Here is a 22,758-nt window from a genome sequence, read left to right as displayed (position 1 = left end):
CTTTTTCTAATATACTGATTTCAGTTACAACATAGAGTACAACACAGTGTACAGTACTTCCTTTATATTTTTATTACAAATATACTGTAAAAAACAAGTAGTATTTTTCATTCACCTCATACAAGTATTGTAGTGCGTGCGATCTGTATCATGAAAATGCAACTTACAAATGTAGTTTTTTGTTACATAATTGCACTCAAAAACAAAACAATGTAAAACTTTAGAGCCTACATGTCCACTCAATGCATTTCTTGTTCAGCCAATTGCTAAGACAAGTTTGTTTACATTTACAGGAGATAATGCTGCCCACTTCTAATTTAAAAACTCACCAGAAAGTGAGAACAGGCATTTCAATGGTAATAGCCCGCTCTGCAATGTATTTATGTGACAGATATGCTAAACATTTGTATGCCCCTTCATGCTTTGGCTGCCATTCTAGAATACACGCTTCCAATGCCGATGATGCTTGTTAAAAAAAATAATGCATTAATATAATTTATGACTAAACTTCTTGGAGGAGAACTGAATGTTTCTGGCTCTGTTTTACCCATATTCTGCCATGTATTTCATGTTGTTGTAGTCTCAGATGATGACTCAGCACATGTTCATTTTAAGAACACTTTTGCTGCAGATTTGACAAAACGCAAAGAAATTACCAGTTGAGATTTCGAAAAATAGCTACAGCACTTGACCCGAGGTTTAAGAATCTGAAGTGCCTTCCAAAATCTGAGAGGGATGAAGCGTGGAGAATTCTTTCAGATGTCTTAAAAGAGCCACACTCCGATGCAGTAACTACAAAACCCGAACCATCAAAAAAGAAAATCAACCTTCTACTGGTGGCATCTGACTCAGATGATGAAAATGAATGCGTCGGTCCACACTGCTTTGGATTGTTATTGATCAGAACCTGTCATCAGCCTGTATGCATGTCCTCTGGAATAGTGGATGAAGCATGAAGGGACATATGACTCTTTAGAGCATCTGCCATGTAAATATCTTGCAACGCTTGTTGCAACACTGCCATGTTAATGCCTGTTCTCACTTTCAGCTGACGTGAACAAGGAGCAGGCAGCATTATCTCCTTCAAATGTAAACACACTTTTGTCTGAGCGATTGGCTGAACAAGAAATAGGACTGAAAGGACTTGTAGTGTCTAAAGTTTAACATTGTTTTATTTTTGAATGCAGTTATTTTTTGTATATATTCTACATTTGAAAGTTCAACTTTCATGATAAAGAGATTGCACTGCAGAACTTGCATTAGTATTTTTCAGTTCACCTATTCTTTTGTTTTTTAAAGTGCAAAATATTTGTAATCAAAAATAAAGGGAGCAATATACACTTTGTATTGTGTTGTAATTGAAATCAATATATTTGAAAATGTAGAAAACACCCAAAAATATTTAAATAAATGGTATTCCATTATTGTTTAACAGTGCAATTAACCGCTCTAATTTTTTTAATTGCTTGACAGCCCTAGTAATACTTCTTTTGGAGTGGAGTCCTATCATCTAAAAATAAGCTTAATGATGCTGATAAAGGTAACCATTAGCCTTAAGAGACTTAAATTTCACCAAGGACTAAAGATACGTCATCTGGTCAGATTGGAAATACTGACTTCACTAGTGAAATACATTTGCCAAAGCTATATGGCTTACGCTCAGAAAAAACGTTTGCATCCAAAGCTCATCTTGCATTTCCAGTTCTTCAGACTAAGTATCTAGGTGTACTGGGCTATTTTATTAGCTTTTTTCCTTCACTAAAGGTCGTGGTGTAAATCTTGCTTAGGTTACCAGCAAAAGAAGACTTTGTGCTAAATTTGAACCTCCAACCTCAAAATGAAAAGCTGACTTCTCAGAACACTGTGAGCCATGTTAAATGGAAGAGACTACACAGCAAGTTCCCCTCAGTGATTAAAAGGGAAACACTTGTGTTTTTCTTGCTTTGAATAAAATTCACTATATTATGAAAATACTTACAGAATCCTGTCCAAGTTAAAACAATTGCGTATGTCTAACTATTTAATGCATCAGAAAATAGTAAATAAAATGGCAAGCTTATTTTTTAAATAACATCTTTAATTAAAGTTTTTGCAAAGGCAAAATATTAAACTTAAAATAGGTCTTAGTACATCAAAATACTAAGTTCTCTAATTGTATTCCAAGCATGGCCTTTGAAACATAATATCCTGTATATCACAGAAGAGCAACCTTGATCTGCAATTGTACAGAATGAATTTTACAAACATAATAAATATATTTACCCCCTTACACATAACAGTATATGTACAACAGCAGTTGACAATAGTAGCTCAGAACAGCAAAAAAGGATATTCCCCTTCCCCATATTTTTATTAGTACCCAATGCACGCTGGAACAAGGGAACTTCAGATGGCTACACATGTAGCTAATCCAAAATAGTTCTTCCTGTTTAAAAAAGTTCCTTTTTGTCCTCTATATCCAATCCAAACTGAATTTTAAAAAGTCAACCACGAAAAAGAGTAGGCAACAGTAGCTTGATTTGCAGGAAAGAAGGCCTGGCTTGTACATATGCCCCAGGCACTCAGAATAATAGGAAACCAAGACTAAAGACACAAATGTAACAACATACAAGTTTTCCCATCTTCTGTAACCACTAAACTCACAATCTGAAACAACTTTGAATTAAATCTTTATAAAAAATTGCAAAGCTGTATAAGGCGACCCAATAAAAATCCACAGTGTGCAATACCCTAAAGCCATAGATCTAATTTTTAAACATTTTATTGCATTCTGCAAAACAAAAAAGGAACTTTTTCAAATGGAAGACAAACTTCAAAGTGAACTCTAGTGAAAAGGGTCTCATTTTTCTCCTGCATTGGAATAACAAAATTTTATCCTGGTAGTGTTTTATGGGACATAATTGCTTTTGGGTATTGATGGATGATACAGTTACTTTCACAAAACAAAACTAAAACCCAGCCAAGTTTACTTTACTCTTACACTGCATCAAAAATAGAAAAGGAAAAAAAAAACCCATACTGATACAAAACTGTTATATCACATTTAGCATGTTATTTGTTCTTTTCCACCAACTGTGCTTCAGAAGCAAATCTACTCCTTTTGAGAATAAACCTGCGATCAAAAACTTTGTACTTGTAAAATCATTGTCTGTTGCTAGGAAAATTACTCAGGTCAAAAAGGAGCTTGTAATTACAATGCAGGAAAAAGGTGGATAAAACCTCAGACATTTTGCCACTAACACTGGGGGCAGGGGAGAATAAAGGTATAAATTTTATTTAAATAGTCCAATATAAAGTTCCTTATGTGACTAAGTCTCTATTATCTCCTTAGCAAACAACATATTTTTATTCCTTTTCAACTTTGATGTTTTTATTAAATGATTGCACACACTAAAAAGCCGATATAATTAGAGCTGAAATGTTTATTTATGACTGAAGCACTGCAGGACATCTACTGTCTCAGGAATCCAATAGACCTAGAGTATCATCATGCTGACAAAGCAGGAATATCTGCAAATTGAAAAGGCACAAGACTCCCAACTTTGTCCAGTTGCTCTGTAAATTTCCATTAGCCCTGATGGTTAATATTTTAACCAAGTAGTTATCATTCCCATTTTTTCCATCTTAGAGTCAAAAAAGGTGCTCTGTTATCTGTGCAAATCTAAACATAAGCCCTCCTGAAACCGTTAATTGCCTTCATAATACTGAACTATTTAAATGAAAAATCTATTTTCTACTTTCAATAATTTGTTTTTAATAATTTAAAAACTATGAACATGGGAATCCCTTGCCCTCTGAAAGGAATGGTTTCTATGGAACCTAATGAAATGGTCTGTTCAATTACAACATTAAAACCATGATTAAAATTCAAGTACAATAATAAAATTAAGCAAACTACATTCTTACAGCAAGCTGCTACAATAAAATGAAATTAAAACATGCTTTCTGATTTAAAAAAGGAACACTTGACAGAGAAATAAAAGCACAGTTTGGTATGTTTATATTTGACTGGCTTTCAGAAGATTTCACAGGTACTTGTATTAAAAGACCAAAACCGTCATCTTCCAAGCATACCATAATTAATTTGCAAGACACTGTGCATGTACAGATGGTTTCTAAACATCCTTCAAGATTAACTAAATTTAAGTCATCTTTAAAGCTGTGGTATCCCTTAAAATAAATAAAGAAGCTATGCAATGTCTGCTCTAAACATGTAGGTGAAGGACCCTAAATGTAAGAAGACACTAAATATCTTGTACAGTAATCTGGGTTCCAGTAGTATAAACAGGAATCTGTAGCTAAAGGGGTTTCACTGGTTCATTTGTGCAGCATATGGGATTTGTTCTAAGTCCATATTTAAGTATTTTGAAAGGATATGAATCTACTCGTGATAGCCATCAACACTAGTCAAAGATACACAAGAGAAGCAAGGGCAATAATTAGTTGATAAGTAATTGATTTCACTGTAATTACATATGCTTTAAAAGCACAGTGGCACATTAAAAAAAAAAACCCACAAAATTTCTGCTTTGTACAGAGAAAAACAAAAACACCACTCAACTTGAGATACCTTGAAGTCCAGAGCCAAATTTGTATACTAAATGATTACAGCATTAATTACCTATGAGTTAGTAACACCAGAAACTGAACTTTAATGACATTTACAATGTATGCAGACCAGGTGGTTTACTAATAAACATATGGCTCTACGTGTGAATTAAGGACAATTTTGTTCTATTTAGTGATACCACAGGTGCAAAAACATATGTAACTGCTCAGATTTCTTCCTTGCAATGTGCTGTGAATTTCCTGTAAGCTACTGAGACTATGAATGCACTTGGAGGTCAGTAAAGAAAGACAGGTAAGGGAGACAGAAGGCAGTTAATATACAGTGCTGATTAAATACACATGTGATTTTGTTAAAAACAATTTTAAAAGTTTCATTTTGTAAGAACAAAAGCCAAGAAGTAGTGGGTAAAGTCTTTGCTTCTGCAGTTCTCCCTAATTTGAGTTAAATTTGCCTTCTTTTCAGGTAGCTAGTAAGAACATTATTAAGTTGTAATGGGAAGCCACTTAAAGCATGCTCATTCCTTTGTTGGAAATGTCTGATCTATAATTCCAATTCCTTCTTCTCTTGCTCCTTCAGGAATGCAGCAGGGACTCCATTCCTGAAAGCCTGATTGCAAGTAGAACCACCGCATGAAGAAAAGATGTGTTTGCCCTCAACAGCAAAAGCCTTTTGCTATTTATGAAATGGCATTTTCAGATCAGTGAAATTACGTTAGGGTTTAGCATATGTGATGACTTAATTTTTGCATTACCAAGACACACTATTTTAATTTTTTGCTTACATTACTCTAACAAAATAAACTATTTCCTCACTGATGCTTTCTTTTAAAAAGAACAAAAACCACCAAAATTGCATGTCACCTGGAGATTTTACATAGATTACCTGCAACACCTCTTAACTTGTCAGTAAGAATATACTTAAAAATTACAGGGTATTTTACAATTAAGCTCTGTTTCCTGATTAGCAGAAATTCAGCTAAGGTATTATAAAACCTCCCCTTATTCAATTTAGTCATTCCTGTAGTATTTGTCCAACAGTATTCATGGATGCCTGGACTATAAATGTTTTAAGTGGTTAGAGGAATGCATTCACTAAGATCAGAATACCTGGAGTTTTCATTTGCAAGGTCTCCAAGACACTGATCTTTTAAAGAAGTGACGGAAAGCTACCACAGAGTCCTCTGAGCTCCATCTGGCTGAACCACTTCAAATGCTGAGAATATATTTAAAAATAAAGTAAGTGGTTTGATTTTTCAGAAGGAGCTACAGGTGCTCAGCATTTTTGAAAAGAAGAGTCATTTGTGTCAAATTGAAATGGCTGGAAAATATAAGTAATCATTTTACATTTTGTAACTACTAGAAATGAGAATGTGTTTATGAGAGAAGAACTGAGAAAAAATGTAGTTAAAATTATACATGACTATAGCAGAATTAAAAATATTTTTGTTATACAAGATAATTAAAATTTATCACCTTAATTCTTACTCTTCTGTACAAAGCCTGCACACGGTTCAAACAATATTCTGACCACCCTCACTACCAAAAGAAAGTGATCAGAACAAAGATTTGTGTACACATAAGCATTGTCAAACTAAGAGTATATCAAAAGGGAAGAGTTCCTTCAGTTCAGTGGAAGAAATTTTAAAACCTTAACCCAAGGGGAGGAAGGGGGAGACAAAGCCTTACATGCTAATTACCAGCTGCAGGTACCTGTCTATAGAATTGATAATTAAGATATCCCTAAGGTATCCCAGACAATGCTAGCTGCTACAGTCCCATGGCTTGCCCATTTGTAGTAGTGTCTATGTTGCCACGCTCTACCTTCGTTGTGGTAGTTTTGTTTGTACTGTTCTTTTCTGATGTGCAGACATAAGTTTTCATTGAAGATTATGTCCAGGTCTCAACCCTTTCTGATTTTTTTTTTCTAGTTTGTTTTAAAAACTTCACCATTCTGCATCTCCAATGGCTTTGGAAAATACGTAATCTCTTCCATTGAGATTCATTATGCCATCTTTGAGGTGAAACTTCCACTTGTTTTTACTTCTGTGAATCTAAAAAACAAGATATACACACTGAAATAGTACTCTGTATCAGAAACAAGTAGCAACTTCAAGACTAAATTGACAAATTAGGAAAGAAAATCCAGATAATGATTGGTCACATAACTGATCATTATATATGTATGGAGATCTAAACCCAGGATCTGACATAAAAAACAAAGTGTTATTGTACCTCTGGCAGCATTTGTGGCTCATTTTCTAGCCAGGGTCAAGTTCCCACAGGAGCCATAAATAAACCCTGTATCCATAATAATTGCGAAATCCAAGGCACGTAACACATTTTATGGTGACCGAGGAAGGTAATTTAATCTTTATCCATCTCTAACATGAATGAATACCCTTTTCCTGTTGGAACTGGGAATGTAGAAATCCATTTTTACAGTAGAACCTCAGAATTACTAACATCTCTGGAATGGAGGTTGTTCCTAACTCTGAATAAAATATTATGGTTGTTCTTCTAGAAGTTTACAACTGAACACTGACATAACAGCTTTGAAATTTTACTATGAAGAAAAATGCTGCTTTCCTTTGTTTTTAGTAGTTTAACACAGTACTGTACTGTATTTGCTTTTTCAGTCTATGCTGCGGCTTGTGTACTTCCAGTTCCAAATGAGATGTGCAGTTGACTGGTCAGTTTGTAATTCTGGTGTTTGTAAATCTGAGGTTCTACTGTATTGGGAATGCCTGATTAGTTTGCTTTTATTTTAGGTTTTGGGTTTTTTTAAGTTATGTCAATTGTAAGCAATCTGTCCAGGGCCTCTTTTTCATCATGTATAGCAGAGGTTTTCAACCAGGGGTCCAAGGCCCCCAGGGGGCCACAAGCATGTTTCAGGGGGTCTGCCGAACAGGACCAGCGTTAGACTCTCTGGGTCCCAGGGCAGAAAGTCGAAGCACCACAGCATGGAGCTGAAGCAAAAGCCTGAGAAACTTAGCTTCATGGTGCCCCCTGCTTGCCACCCCTTAAAGCCAGCCCTGGTTTTTATATGCAGAAAACCAGATGTGGACCATGGAGTTTTTACAGCATGTGAGGGCCTCAAAGAAGAAGTATGAGAACCCCTGACGTATAGCATGCCTTGCCCTGATCCTTCCAGGTACTACTAGGGTACAAATAAGGGGAGATTTTCAAAGACAAGTGGGAGCAGGATGCCTGACTAGCCTTTGTGCCTTAGAAAAAATCTTCCCCTTAGGAAACAGTAACAAGGTTGGGACTATACAAATGTTTAAAAGGGAAGTGGATAAATTCATGGTGGCTAAGTCCATAAATGACTATTAGCCAGGATAGTTAAGGAATGGTGCCCCTAGCCTCTGTTTGTCAGAGGATGGAGATGGATGGCAGGAGAGAGATCACTTGATCATTGCCTGCTAGCTTCACTCCCTCTGGGGCACCTGGCATTGGCCACTGTCAGTAGATAGATACTGGGCTAGATGGACCTTTGGTCTGACCCGGTACGGCCTTTCTTATGTTCTAACAACAAAGAGACACCTAAGGTAAAAGTAGTCTAAAATAAAAATAAAATAAACTGGACTTTCCAACAAGAGAAACTAGTAACTATGGAGACCAGTAAGAAAAAAGGCTTTCAAAACGAGTCACAAAGTGAATTTAATTATCAACTGAATCTCAAAAAAATTGAACACCTGGCCGTTCCCAGAATATAGTGAGAACGGTACAACTAAAAGCACTGATCATTCAATTTTGGCTGCAAGCTACATTAAGTATACATTTATCTCTTGTATATTTTGACTTGATTAATTAAATATGTCCACACAAGGGATATCTGGTATCCTTTGAAAATTTGATTAAAATGGTATGTTCTATCTTGAAGTCATCGTGGATAGTTCTCTGAAGATGTCCACGCAGTGTGCAGAGGCGGTCAAAAAAGCAAACAGGACGTTAGGAATCATTAAAAAGGGGACAGAGAATAAGACTGAGAATATATTATTGCCCTTATATAAATCCATGGTACGCCCACATCTTGAATACTGTGTACAGATGTGGTCTCCTCACCTCAAAAAAGATATTCTAACACTAAAAACGATTCAGAAAAAGGCAACTAAAATGATTAGGGGTTTGGAGAGGGTCCCATATGAGGAAAGATTAAAGAGGCTAGGACTCTTCAGCTTGAAAAAGGGGAGACTAAGGGGGGACATGACAGAGGTATATAAAATCATGAGTGATGTGGAGAAAGTGGATAAGGAAAAGTTATTTGCTTATTCCCATAATACAAGAACTAGGGGTCACCAAATGAAATTAATAGGCAGCAGGTTTAAAACAAATAAAAGGAAGTTCTTCTTCATGCAGCGCACAGTCAACTTGTGGAACTCCTTACCTGAGGAGGTTGTGAAGGCTAGGACTATAACAGTGTTTAAAAGAGAACTGGATAAATTCATGGTGGTTAAGTCCATAAATGGCTATTAGCCAGGATGGGTAAAGAATGGTGTCCCTAGCCTCTGTTCGTCAGAGGATGGAGATGGATGGCAGGAGAGAGATCACTTGATCATTGCCTGTTAGGTTCACTCCCTCTGGAGCACCTGGCATTGGCCACTGTCAGTAGACAGATACTGGATAAGATGGACCTTTGGTCTGACCCGGTATGGCCGTTCTTATGTTCTACTGCAGGCCTATTTTCATTCCAGATAGTATTTAAGTGTACAGTCACTGGCCAAACTGTACCATGCAAGTGGGCTTAGCCACATGCATCTTAAAAGGTAAAAATTACATTAATTGTCCAACTAGCTCAACATACACAGTACTTTTAGGGATAAATGGGCTTTTCATCATGCATTCAAAATATTTTACCCATCAACATAGTAAACGAGAGAACATCTGAACACACAATTTTCCAGATTCCCAGCTGATTCTTTGACAACAGTAATGTAAGAGAAAGTGTGTCAACTTCTGAGTAGCGACTATCCAAGACCCGCCCCTGGGTTTCTCTCTCATGCAAATAGCTTAACTTATCACTACCCTCCACAAAAGGAAAGTGAAGTTTCACGTTTTCAAAGAGTCCAGTGTTTATTATTTGCCAAGTAGAAGAGCTTATTTTTCTTTGCAGACTTTCTGGTGGATTCTGTTAGTATATTAACACAAGATTAACCAAAAATCATTAAAGATGACAGCTGAAGTGAAATGCACCAGATTGAAATGTTAACAGGTAAATTTGTGGAAACCTGCTTGGCCAAGTAATGAGGATTTGCATTCTAGTCTAATTAAGTGTGCCCCATCTTCTGAAGAATCTAATAAAGCTATCCAAACCAGCAGTTCACATGTGAAATTGTTAAACGGTGCAGTGCCAAAACTGGAACATATCTAGTAGAACCATACTGCTCAGAAGATTAAGCACTAACCTACTTCAAAACACCGGAAAAATATAGGAACAAAATTCAACCAGCCTATCTACCCTCATATTGAATCTGCAATTAGAGCAGGGTATAGGGTTTAGATGTAAATGAACATTACAACTTCAAGTGTTTTTCCTGTTTTTTGAAAAGTCAATTTTTTTTCCATTCAAGTTTTAGTTCTTTCCACTGTAAAAAGAGCCTTTTTCATGTAATCGGTACACCGTGGTCCTATGAACCCAGTCTTAAATCCTAACCTGCAGTGAGTTTGGGGTTTTCTGCATCTACATCTTTTCCATTTTTTTTCTTTTTATTTGCCCAATATCATATATCCAGCCCAAGGCTCTTAAAAAAAAGCTAGCCACTATATAGGAACCAAGCTACCTAGGGGATTACTAGCTGAATGTAGAAAAGAAAGGCTGTGTGTTGTGATTTCCCATCCAGGGTTATAGCAGCCAAAGATTGTTCTCTTCGGATGGCTGTTTAGTTTCTTGTCTCAGTGGACAACTGTCCACATCATACAAAACCCACCAAATCTGGCATCAACCGACACTTTTGTTAGCAATCTATGCAGACTTACCAACCCAAAGAAGTGATCCTTTTTCAGGCACATGGTAAGATCGTGTGGAAGAAAAATAAGTTCACTAATTTTAACTGAGCCTTGCTTATAACAGAGTTTCAAGAAGCAAGTAGACATACAAGTTGGAGCTAATAGAAAAGTTTCATATGTTAAAATATACACTATCAGATCACACTAAATATTAAGATATTTATAGCCACATGTATACACGCACTGAAATACAGCTTAAATTCATGATTTGATGGGGAGCAGAGAAAGAGGAACAAGGAAAAGTGACATTCATAAAGATTCTGTTTTTAGAGATTTTACCTTATCATATTGACATACGACAACATTCTCTGTATCAAACAGCTCTTGTCCTTCCTCATCACTCACATCATCTTCGCTATTAAGAGGCTCCTAAAAGAAACATTTGCAAATAGTTTATCATAAAACTGACTCCTATCTATTAAGATTATAGATATTTTGATCATTTGCATGAAAATAAGCTCTGGTTATAATATGAATAAGGGGTTGAGTGTAGGGAGAATGAAACTTTGAAGTAAAACTTGATATGTCTGTCATGATTACAGGGCTTGCTTGACATCTGTCCCCTTTCTGGTCTCTCTAGAGAGCACCACCTCACTTGTCATGTCTCTGTCCTTTACTCATCTTTGATTGAAAGTTCGCAATTCTCCCACTCCCAGACTGGACCTGGGCTACCGTATCCTACATACTAACTGTTCTTACCGAGTTGGTCTGATTGAGTTTGGGCACTTGCATTTTTTCCCTTTAGGAGACAGTGACCAGTGGTGAATATAGTGAGCAGACAGCCTTCTTAAACTAAAAGTATTGTTTATTTTACCAACTGGAACAAAGCTTTTAAGAAATAAATAGCCTACATGCATGTTTATCTTGCCCAAAAGCTACCCATTCCCTTATGGTGACCTAGGCAGGCCTAGCATCTCCAGATATCTGTATCTCAGTCTGGCTCTCCGACAACAACCCCCCTGCTATAGTTCTTTTGTATTTCTGGGCTTCAAGCCCTTCTGGTTAAAACCAGCCCTCTAGACCCAGCAGGAGATTATACAAGAGTCCTCAGAGCCAATGTTTCTGACATGGTCCCTTAACAATTGTAGTGTTTGCTGAGAGGTGGCTTATCTTGAACCATTCCTTTTCTTCCTATCTATGTTAATCAGACAGATTCCTGTTCAGCTAAACCAATGCAGTCATACAGTAAACATCCCAATAATGAGTCCATTATACAGTATTCATAAATTATCCCAGGGCAGCTCCAAATGTTACTGTGTCTATGTCCCATTTTCCAAAATGACTTTGGCATTTGCCTATACTGAGAACCAGCGACGTATGAAGGGGTTTTTATAATCATATGTAAACAGCATATATTTTAAATGCTACTGGATAAATCCCTATTGAACACATGAAACATGTTTTTCCTAAAAAAGTCTCTCATATTCCCTCACCATTGCTTTCTCATTTTATGGGTTAATTATAAGAGGCACTGGGCAAGGCAAGTTTAAACCCCATCAACCATGATATTAGCTCTTGATTAGCTGGTATAGTATTCTCTTCAATCCAAGAAGGAAAACATGCTTCTTTGTACTAGAGGATGCCCTACCTCCTCCACTCTCAAGATTGTGGGTGTATTAAAGTGACCTATCAGATGCATAGAACTGGAATGAGTTCCTTATAAAGCAATTGATAACAGTGAAAAGAGGAGGCTAGAGCAACATGATGCTGAGGAGATATCTGGCCTGCTGATGGTTATATTTAATAAATCTTTTAATATCAGTGAAATTCCAGAAGACTGGAACAATGCTAATATTTTGTCAATATTCAAAAAAGGCAAGCAAGATAACCCAGATAACTATACTTCAGGGAGCCTGATGTGAATCCTAGGAATGGAAATTCTGATACAGGAGTCAACTGATAAAGAATTAAAAGACAGGAACATATTCATGCCAGTCAACAAGGACTTATAGAAAATAGGTCTTATCAAACAAGGCTGATTTCATTTTTTGGTGAGATTATGAGGATGGTTGACAGGGTAGATAAAAATCAATGATTAAAATCATTTTATTTAAATCGAAATTCTATAGTCTGAGACAATATATTAATGTAATGTTTAAGAAAAAGTTTTGTAAATGAGTTCCAATAGTTCATGGATTAGGGACCCAATCTTATGGGGTTCCACAGGCTTCTGAGTAGATTATTTAGGTTTATCTTTCTATCTACCCAATGGGACTCAGTGCTCAGTCTAGAAGATATCATCAGAGATGCTTAGTTTTGCAGTTCTCAAACTGTGGATTTGTCTCCCCAGTGGTAACATGCTTGTTAACAGCAAAAATATTTTTAAATAAATAAATATATATAGAGAGGTGAGAAAAACAGACCTCAACCCTGTTGTCCCTCTGCAAGTTTGTGTACAATAAGTCAATCCCTTACCTCTCTCTAAAAGTGAAAAAGTTTCAAAAAGTTCAATGAAAAGAAGATTGTTGGGGTGAAAAAGATCTGGACAAGGAGAAGAAGTCTGGAGATAAATGTGAGAAGTGAGAGACATATGCTTGTTTTGTTAAAATATTGTATGTTTGCGGCTGAAGAAAAAATCTAGAATACAGAACGTTGTTGTTTTAGTTAAATAAAACATTTAAATGTCTGTCTGATGTTCTCCTCCTAATACAGGATGGCAAGAAAATACTCCAAATATTAATGATTAACTTGTTGAACTGGAGATAGTTCTCCCAATGACTTCATAAATATCTGCTTCAATTACTTCTGGTAAATGAAATAACCAATCATTCATTTTCTGATATAGCTGTAAAACTAATCTGAAAAGTTTTCAATATAAATCATGGTTTAAAAATCTATAGTGTGTACCTTCTAAAAATGAACCCTACGTCTACCTCTGAGTTGTGAAGAATATGTATTAAGGTTATAACAAACAACAAGAATGCACTTTTATGTAGAAATCCATGACTAAATCAAGTCTTCCTGACTAGTGATTTAAATCAAATGTACCCTGACGGTTGACAAAGGTAACTGTAGATGTACGACAAACTTTTGTAAGGCATTTGACTTAGCACTGCATGACATTCTGATTTCAAAGTTAGCACTGTACAATATTAATAGAGCACACATTAAATGGATAAACAACTGGACAAGAAAGACAGTTCAATGGGAAATCATCACTGAGTGGGGGTAGTGGGGTTCAGCAGGCCCAGTGCTATTTGACATTTTCATTAGTGATCTGGAAGTAAAAAGATAGTTACTTTTTCCGTAACAGGTGTTCTTCGAGATGTATTGCTCCTGTCCATTCCACAATAGGTGTGCGTGCTCGCCACATGCACTGGTGCCGCAAGTTTTTCCCCTAGCAGTACCCACAAGGGAGAACCCTAGCAACCCCTGGAGTGGTGCCTCCATGGTGCAGTATAAGGGGCACTGTGCGCTTCCCCCACCCTCAGTTCCTTCTTGCCAGACTACTCCGATAGAGGGGAAGGAGGGTGGGATGTGGAATGGACATGAGCAACACATCTCAAAGAGCACCAATTACGGAAAAGGTAACTGTCTTTTCTTCTTCGAGTGATTGCTCATGTGCATTACACAATAGGTGTTTCCAAGCGATATCTGTTGGAGATGGGCAGGAGTTCACAGAAACCCAGGACAGAGTACAGCCCTGCCGAACCCGGTGTCCTCCCTGGTTTGGGAGAAGGTCGCATAATGCAAGGTAAACGTGTGAACTGAAAACCATGTGGCAGCCCTACAAATATCCTGGATGGGGACATAGGCCAAAAATGCAGCCGAGGCTTGTGCCCTAGTCGAGTGCACCTTCACAATCAGCGGCGGGGGGACTACCGCCAGGTCGTAACAGGTACAAATACTCAAGGTGATCCAGTTGGAGAGCCACTGAGTGGAAATCGGCTGACCTCTCATGAGTTCGGGCAAGGTGAACAGCTGCGAAGACTTCCTGAACAATTTTGTACGTTCTAGGTAAAAAGCCAGAGCCCATCTCACATCCAGCACGTGGAGGTGGTGCACCTCACTAGATGCATGGGGCTTGGGATAGAGAACCAGCAGGAAAAAGTCCTGACCCCCATGGTAGGTGGAAACCACCTTGGAGAGCAATGAAGGATGTGGTCGGAACTGGACCTTATCTTTATGGAACACAATGTACGGGGGGTTCAGAGGTCAGGGCCCAGAGCTCCAAGACCCGTCTAGCGCATGTGATCACCACCAAGAATGCTACCTTCCACAAGAGGTGCAACCAGGAGCATGTAGCTAGCAGTTCAAACGGGGGACCCATCAACCTGGTCAGCACCAAGCTCAGGTCCCACTGTGGGACTGGGGTCCTAACGTACAGGAAGAGACGACCCAAACCCTTGAGGAATCGGACAGTCATCGCATGGGAGAACACCATATGGCCCTGCACTGGCAGGCGAAAGGCTGAAATGGCCGCCAACTGCACGTTGACGGATGAGGACGGTAGGCCTTGGGCTCTAAGGTGAAAGAGGTAGTCTAAAACAAGCTGAACTGGAGCAGCCACAGATGAAACGCCCCTATCAGCTGCCCACTGGAAAAAGCGAGACCACTTTGCCAGGTAGGCACGATGCGTGGAGGGCTGTCTGCTTTCCAGGAGGACATGCTGAACCCTTTCCAAGCAAGTCTTCTCCCCCCAGCCTAACCACTGAGCAGTCACACCGTGAGGTGGAGTGCCGCTAGGCTGGGATGGAGGAGGCGGCCCTGGTCCTGGGATAGCAGATCTGGACGGGATGGCAACAGCAGGGTGACTGCCAGGCTCGTGAGAGTCCCGTGCCAATGTTCCCTGGACCACACCTGGATAATCAGGAGGACTCAGGCCCTGTCCGTTTTTATCTTTTCCAAGATCTTGCCAATCAGCTGGATCGGGGGAAAGGCACAGAGAAAGTGGCCTGACCAGGACAGGAGGAAGGCATTGGAGATTGTGCGCGCCCTGCCCAGCCCCCTTCCGAGTAGAAGCAGGGACACCAGCGGTTTTGCCGTGTCGCAAACAGGTCCACCAGAGGAGTGCCCCATGTTTGGAAAATCCTGTGCACCACCTCCAGATGCAGTGACCACTCGTGCTGAGAGAAGTCTCCGCCTGAGAGTTCCGGTAAGTTGTGGGCTTCCAGACAAATATTGTGGGCTATACAGAAGTCCCACAGCCTGAGGGCTTCTGGGCAGAGGAGTGGGCCTCATCTTGCCCATTGATGTAGAACATTGAGGCTGTGTTGTCGGTGAGAACCCTGATTACTCTGCCCTCCAGGTGTGAGGAGAAGGCCACGCATGCCAGATGGACCACCCTAAGCTCCTTGACATTTATATGCAGGGCAAGGTCCTGTGCAGACCACAGACCTTGGGTCTGAACTTTCCGCACATGGGCTTTCCACCCCACATCCGACGTGTCAGACACCTGCTCCACGGATGGGGGCCAGCCCCTGAACGGGACCACGTGGACCATGTTCCCTTGGGAGTACCACCATCGCAGAGAGGCAATCACCGGTTCGGGCACTGTGAGGACTTTGTCCATCCTGTCTCTGGACTGGGAGAACACCGAGGCCAACCAGAGCTGGAGGGGCCTCATCCTGTGTCTGGCGTGGCAAACCACATATGTGCACGCCAACATATGACCCAGGAGCTGGAGACACGCTCTAGCTTTGGCCTCGGGGAACCCTGCGGCTGTGCTGATGAGCTCTCTTAGGATCTTGAATCTGTCCGGTGGGAAGGAGGCCCAGCTGACATCACATACAGAACTGCCCCAATAAACTCTATGCGCTGCACTGGAACTAACGTGGGCTTGTTGTTGTTTACTAACAGGCCTAGAGTGGTGCATGTGGACCGGAGGAGCACCGCATGATTGCATACCTGCGACCTGGAGCTGCCCTTGAACAGTCATCAAGATAGGGAGAGAGCTAGACCCCGCGATGTCTGAGGTAGGCCATTACCACAGACACACAGTGTGTGGGAGCAATGGACTGGCCAAACAGGAGAACCGTAAATTGGTAGTGTTCCTGCCCAAATGTGAAAAGGAGGAAACGTCGGTGTCCCTTGAATTTACAAATGTGGAAGTTCACGTCCTGTAGATCGAGGGCAGCGTACCAGTCCTCGGGATGGGATATTGGAGGCCAGAGAGACTATGCAAAACTGGAGCTTTACCAAGTACTGGTTCAGGCCTCGCAGGTCCAGAATGGGTCTGAGCCCACCTTTGGCCTTCGGAATAAGGAAGTAGCAGAAGTAGAACCCCTTGTGTCTGAACTCCGTTGGTACCACTTCCACTGCTTCTAGGCCGAGTCACCCCACCTCCTGCTTGAGCATGGTCTTGTGAGAGGGGTCCCTAAGGAGGGACAAGGATGGTGGGTGGGTGGGAGGGATAGAAGCAAACTGGAAGGTGTGGCTCCAGGAGATGGTGTTGAGGACCCATTGGTCCAAGGTCAGCCACGACCACTCGGGAAGAACAGCACACAACTGGTTGGAGAAGGGACGCTTTACTGTGGGTGGATCCCTAGTATGAACTGGTAAGTTGTCCCTGGGCATTCTGTCAAAACTGATGATTTCCCGCCTGTTTACCTTTGGAGGGCCCAGGTTGGGGTGCAGACCGGGATTGCCTCTGTGGGTATTTCTTATAGTCCCTTGACTTTTTATAAGGGGGCTCATATTTAGAGCGGGTGGCCTGGGTGGGAGCCTGCTGCAGCTTAAACTTGGTCCTGGCCAGGGCTGGGACAGATGCCAAGGGTCTTTAATGTTGTGTGGGAATCTTTCAGGCCATGCAATTTCACGTTCATCTGTTCCACAAACAGGACCTTGCCATCGAATGGAAGGTCCTGTAAGGAGTTCTGCACCTCGCTGGACAACCCGGACAATAAGAGCCACAATGTCCTCCTCATGGACACCATGGAGGCCATAGACCTTGCAGCCGTATCTGCGGCATCCAAGGCTGACTGAAGAGACACCCTGGCAGCAGTCGTACCCTCCTCCACCAGAGCCTTGAACTCTTTTTTGTCATGCTCTTGGAAGGAGTCCTCGAATTTGGGCAGAGAGCCCCACAAATTGAACTCGCATTTCCCCAGGAGGGCTTGGTGGTTTGCCACCCTCAGCTGGAAACTTGAGGACGAATAGACCTTTTTCCCAAATAGATCCAGCCTTCAAGTACTTACTCTTACAAGCAGGGGCTGGCTGGCCTTGCCTCTCCCTGTGGTTGACTGACTCGACCACCAGCGAGTTGGGGGCAGGGTGGATGTACAGGTATTCATGCCCCTTGGCGAGCACAAAGTACTTCCATTCTGCCCTCTTAGAAATAGTGGGCAAGGAAGCCGGGGTTTGCCACAAAGGGTTCGAGATCTTTGTCACCCCTTCATGGAATGGGAGAGCCACCCTGCCCGGTGCCGAAGCCCAGAGAACGTTGAAGAGGGAGTCTGAGGGTTTCTCCACCTCCTTGGCTTGAAGCCACCCTTTTCAACAGTTCCTGGTGGGCTTTAGAGTCCTCCCGCGGGACAGGCGGAGGAGGAGCCGTGATACCCTCATCTGGGGAGGATGAGGATAGGGGTGCAGTACTCTGCGTATCCACCGGTGTTGCAGGTTCACCGCTTGGCCCCCTCTGGGTGCGGGACCGGGGATGAATGCTCCACTGACGCCTTCCTGGGAGATTGAGAAAAGGAGGCCGATAGTCTCTCCAACGCTCCTGACACCGCGCGAGCCACCACCAGGGGCTATGTTGGGGGCCACAGGGCCCATTGGCACCATGTGCCGGCCAAGGAGATTAGTGCCACTGCACCTGCTGTGGAACTGGCGGAGCAGGCTGTTCAGCCTAACAAGCCAGGCCCATTGACTGACAACTGCGAAGGGAGGCCAGGCTGGCAGACGATCTGCCACTATCCCAGGACTGGGACGAGCAGTGGCATCGGGAATGGTGCCGACCACAGGACCATGATCCTGGCATGGAGGAATGGATCTGGCTCTGATGGGCAGATCTGCGATGGTGAGGTGCTGGCGATCGATGCCTGGGATTGTGAGAGTGGTGCCACAGCAGGGACCTCAAGTGAGACAAGGAACAGGAACAGCATCAATGCCCATACTGTGAAGGGCTACAGTAGCCTCTCACAGACAAGAACCTCCGGTGCCATCTGTCCTGGTCCTGATGGGGCACGCTTTCCTCGCGAGGTCTACTCGAGGCAGAGCAGTGCCTGGAACACCTGCCAGTTAGTACCCAGCCAGACAACCTGGTGGGGGTCCATTGGGACTGGCACAGACTGCGGACAAGGCTATAGCTGAGCAGGGAACGGTGTCAGGAACTTTCCCTAGACTGTGAATGGTACCGTCCAGGCGGCGACTGCAGGGATCCAAGTAGTGGCTTGCCTCTAGACCGGGGAGCCAACGGTGGCAGTGCCCCTGGTACCGGCAGAGACATAACGTCCCGGGCCACCTGCAGGGCCTCCAGTGTGGATGGCATCCAGACATCCCTGGGAGGTCGGCTCAGAGTGGGCCAGGCTACTCCACTCAACTTGAGTCAGAGGCAAGAGGCTGATGGGGACCAAGAACTGCCCAGCACGGGTCTAGTCTTTGTTGAGAGAAAATAAAGGCTATTAAAGAGCTCTTATCTAGCAGACAAAGGCATAAAAAGAACTAACAGCTGAAAGTTAAAGGCAAACAAATTCAAATAAGAAGTTAGGCAAAAATTTTTAATAGTGATGGTGATTAACCAATGGAACAAGGGAAATGATTGAATCTCTATCTTTTGGCCTCTTCATATTAAGGTTGGAGGCCACTTGCGACTTGATTCTGGGCCCTACTATTTCTTTTATAATCTCTTCATTGCTGAAGATGTTTATGAAACCGTTTGCAATAGTTTAATTTAATACATAGAAGTGCTACTTTGGTGCAGCTGCACTGCTGAGGCACATCTGCTGAAGACGCTCTATGCCAACAGGACAGAGCTCTCCCATTTGCATAATTATTCCACCTCCGTGAGAGGCGACATAACTTCAGTGTGGACTGCTCTTAGGTTGCTGTAACCTGTGTCACTCAGAAGGGAGGGGGGATGTTTGGCCTTTTCACACCCTTAAGTGACTTAAGTTATATCAATGTGTACGATAATGTAGACCTGCCCAAGATCACATACCACCCCCCAAAAAAATCTATCATCTGAAATTAGCAACCTGGAGTTCCTAATATGTACTGTGCTCTGACTACAATAAAGGATGTTATCTTAGTAAAAACTCCCTATTTAAAGAAGTTTGCCTTTGGGTATTTGCCCCAAAATTATGGAAAGGTCAACATTAAACTCTAAATATTTTCTAATCTTTTAGAAGCATTTTATCAAATTTTACCTCTTCAACCTGGCCATCTTCACCTCCATCTTTTTCTTTGTCTTCCTCTTCATCATCATCATAATCCTCTTCCTCATCTTCTTCTTCTTCAGAAGATGTGTCTCCAGCTCCGTCAACTTGGAGTACAAGTGGTGCTTGTGGTTGCGCCTGTTGCTGTGGTTGCTGCTGACCGGCAGCAGTAATCTGTGCTTGTGCCGGTGTAGGAGCTGCCACTGTTGTGGGTATGACCTGTGTTTTGTTTCCTGTAAATAGGATTTGCTGTGGCTGAATAATCACTCCTGTCTGCTGGGAAATCCCTCCAGGGATAGGAGCCAAAACCTGACAAAAGGATTTCATATTAGCAATCGTGCATACACAATACTAACAGAATAATTACTTACTGAAAACATTTGAAACCTGTCACTTCTTTATACTATTTCAAGGAACACAGTCACAAACATAGTTATCAAACACAGAAAAGTAAACAAAGATTTTTATAACTTCACTTATAATATTGTGATAACTTAAATAAAATTGGTAACACTGGATGCAGATCAGGTAGGAAGATCCTGCACAGAAACCAAAGATACAGAATTTTTAAAGCATCAAATAAATTTTTTAAATTCCCATTTCATTATGAAGCTCTCTTAATTTTTCGTTGTTGGCATGCAATTCAAACAAAAGAACACGCTCCTTTGTACTTAAAAATGCAAACTACTGGAAAACCTTCCTACTGGGTTAGTTTTAAGTATGAGCCCACTTATTCAAAATGTCCCTCTTTACCTGCTGTATAACAGGAGCTTGTACACCACCAGGCTGCATCTGTGGTATAACCTGCTGCTGTAGAACCACTGGCTGCTGTTGCTGAATGATATACTGAGCTCCATTTGCAGTTCTAACTACCTGCAGGATCTGGCCTGCAATGAAAACAAAACCACTTAAAATGTAAAAATCCACATTTTAAAATTATCATCTTTTTCAAAGTTGGTCACCTGGAAAAAGACTGAGCATAATTAAGATAGAAAGTTCATCTTACAAGTAACAGGCTGAGAATTATTATTTTTAATACTTTAAACATGCCACATCTACAGCTTCAAAACAACAAGTCTTCAAAGCTTTGGACAGGACTGTCTTTAAAACCCAACCATATGTTTACAAGGGGCATAATGCAAGAGTTGTTTAGGAAAGAGACAACAGGCAGGTTGCTAATATGGGATACAAGGTCTCACGTGAGGCCAAAGATTAACTCACTAAAGCAGCACAGCAATCTTCTGAATATTCATTCCCTACATATGAAGAGTGTATTTCATGTTTCTGCAAGGTCCCTGTTTAAAAGGACAGAAGCCAAAAACAGATATACACAAAGAAATTACACTTTCTATCATACTGTGTAGGTTTATATCTGCTGTTAAATAGATGCTGTATTCCAGCATTGAGTACATTTCAGTGTTGGGAAACTGTGTTTTTCTTTTTAACAAAACATGTGAAAAGCCCAAGCATTTTTTCCACTGAGTCTACTAACTTCACTGACTGCACTAAAGGATAGATAACTCTTTAATTTCTGTCCTCTGACAGGCCAATAGAAGAACTACTCCATCTACAGGATTTGATAATTTGATAAAATCCATTCCACATTTTTTGGGGGTAGTGTTGGCCAGGGAATAATATTTACCGTAAAAGATGATCAGTCACACTGTGTAGAACACTGTTTTTTGTGTATATGGCAAACAATACTGTAAAATATAACTGTCTCTCTTGCTATTTTACAGTTTCCCAGCTTCAACACCTTTACTATGCTTGACAGAAAAACAGGGATACAATGGAGATAAAATTTGCTGAACCATGACTGGGACAAACAAAAGGTACAAGAAGGCAGGTATGAATGGCTTTTTATACTAGGCCTTCACTCCAAAAGAAACAATTTTAAAGATTCTTATGCTCTGCATCTCACCCACAAAAGCACCATGACTGCGAGCACTAAAAGCTGTTTCGGACGAAAACACTTCACAATTTAGATTGGTCTTTTTACGTGATAAAACTACTGATTTGTTTTCGAACAAAAAACAATTTGTTGTTTTCCCAGCCATTTTTACTTCCTGGTTGACTTCGAATTGTCCCTTGCAGACCTCACCAGGGCTGTCGGACAGCGTTGTGATATGAGAATATTCTAAGCTTACATTCTTAAATTTACTCCTAACATTTGGAGTAAGGAGACAGATTTAGATTAAGGTAGAGAGGGAGTGTGGCAATTTGCTCTGAGGGCACTAAAGGGGAGAGGGAATGGGTAAAGAAGAGCTCAAGCCCTTGGTCCTTGACTGTTTTGGAATGGGCTTCTAGGGCCTGCTGGGGTTTCATGTGCCGAATCAGAGGGGCAAATGCTCAGAGGGGGAGCAATTCAAACTCAGGATATACTTAAACTCCATATTTGAATTTTATTGTAATTACCTGCTCACATTTTTAAAGGTGACTGAGGAAAATGCAAACTAACTGCTATGACTGCCCTTCGAATAAAACCACAGCACAGGGGAGGGATAGATCGGATCAATACTGCAATCTAAGTACAGGCAACAAGACCATCATGATGCCAAAAATGATGGGCTTTGCAAGTGGAGAACAAACTCTGAAGAAAATATTTAAACTGCTTTTCAGAAATATCCTTATGCTCCATAGATAAAAACCTAGCAAGGACAGATTAGTACTCAGAGTAGAGAGGGGATCTTCCCAGCTTCTGGAACTTACAACTCGCAAGTTTGAGATCCATTTGTACAAGTGTATATATAATACATCCTCTAACTTCATTTATTTTTCTTTATAAAATGTCAGCATCAGCTACTTTAAGTAACAGTTTATAATGTCTGCTCACTTTCATCTTCCTTTCTCTTCTCTAATGCCACTTTCA

The 22,758-nt window shown here is 41.1% G+C and overlaps 1 protein-coding gene across 2 annotated transcripts in view; it reads right to left on the bottom strand.

The window, feature by feature from the left end:
* Positions 1–2,056: 2,056 nt before the first annotated feature.
* The window catches only part of GTF2A1 (general transcription factor IIA subunit 1), a 42,788-nt gene continuing 22,086 nt past the window's right edge, over positions 2,057–22,758 (bottom strand). For both annotated transcript variants that reach the window (XM_030558984.1, XM_030558985.1), the window contains exons 6-9: positions 20,643–20,776; positions 19,881–20,198; positions 10,855–10,944; positions 2,057–6,620 (exon numbers count right to left, since the gene is read on the bottom strand). In XM_030558984.1, the coding sequence (XP_030414844.1) occupies positions 6,513–6,620; positions 10,855–10,944; positions 19,881–20,198; positions 20,643–20,776 (650 nt within the window). In that variant the 3' untranslated portion in view covers positions 2,057–6,512. The remainder of the gene's footprint in view (positions 6,621–10,854; positions 10,945–19,880; positions 20,199–20,642; positions 20,777–22,758) is intronic.

The sequence above is a fragment of the Gopherus evgoodei genome, chromosome 4, assembly GCF_007399415.2.
Source record: "Gopherus evgoodei ecotype Sinaloan lineage chromosome 4, rGopEvg1_v1.p, whole genome shotgun sequence".
In the NCBI taxonomy this organism is placed as follows: Eukaryota; Metazoa; Chordata; order Testudines; family Testudinidae; genus Gopherus; species Gopherus evgoodei.
This window is presented reverse-complemented; position numbering and strand designations above follow the sequence as displayed.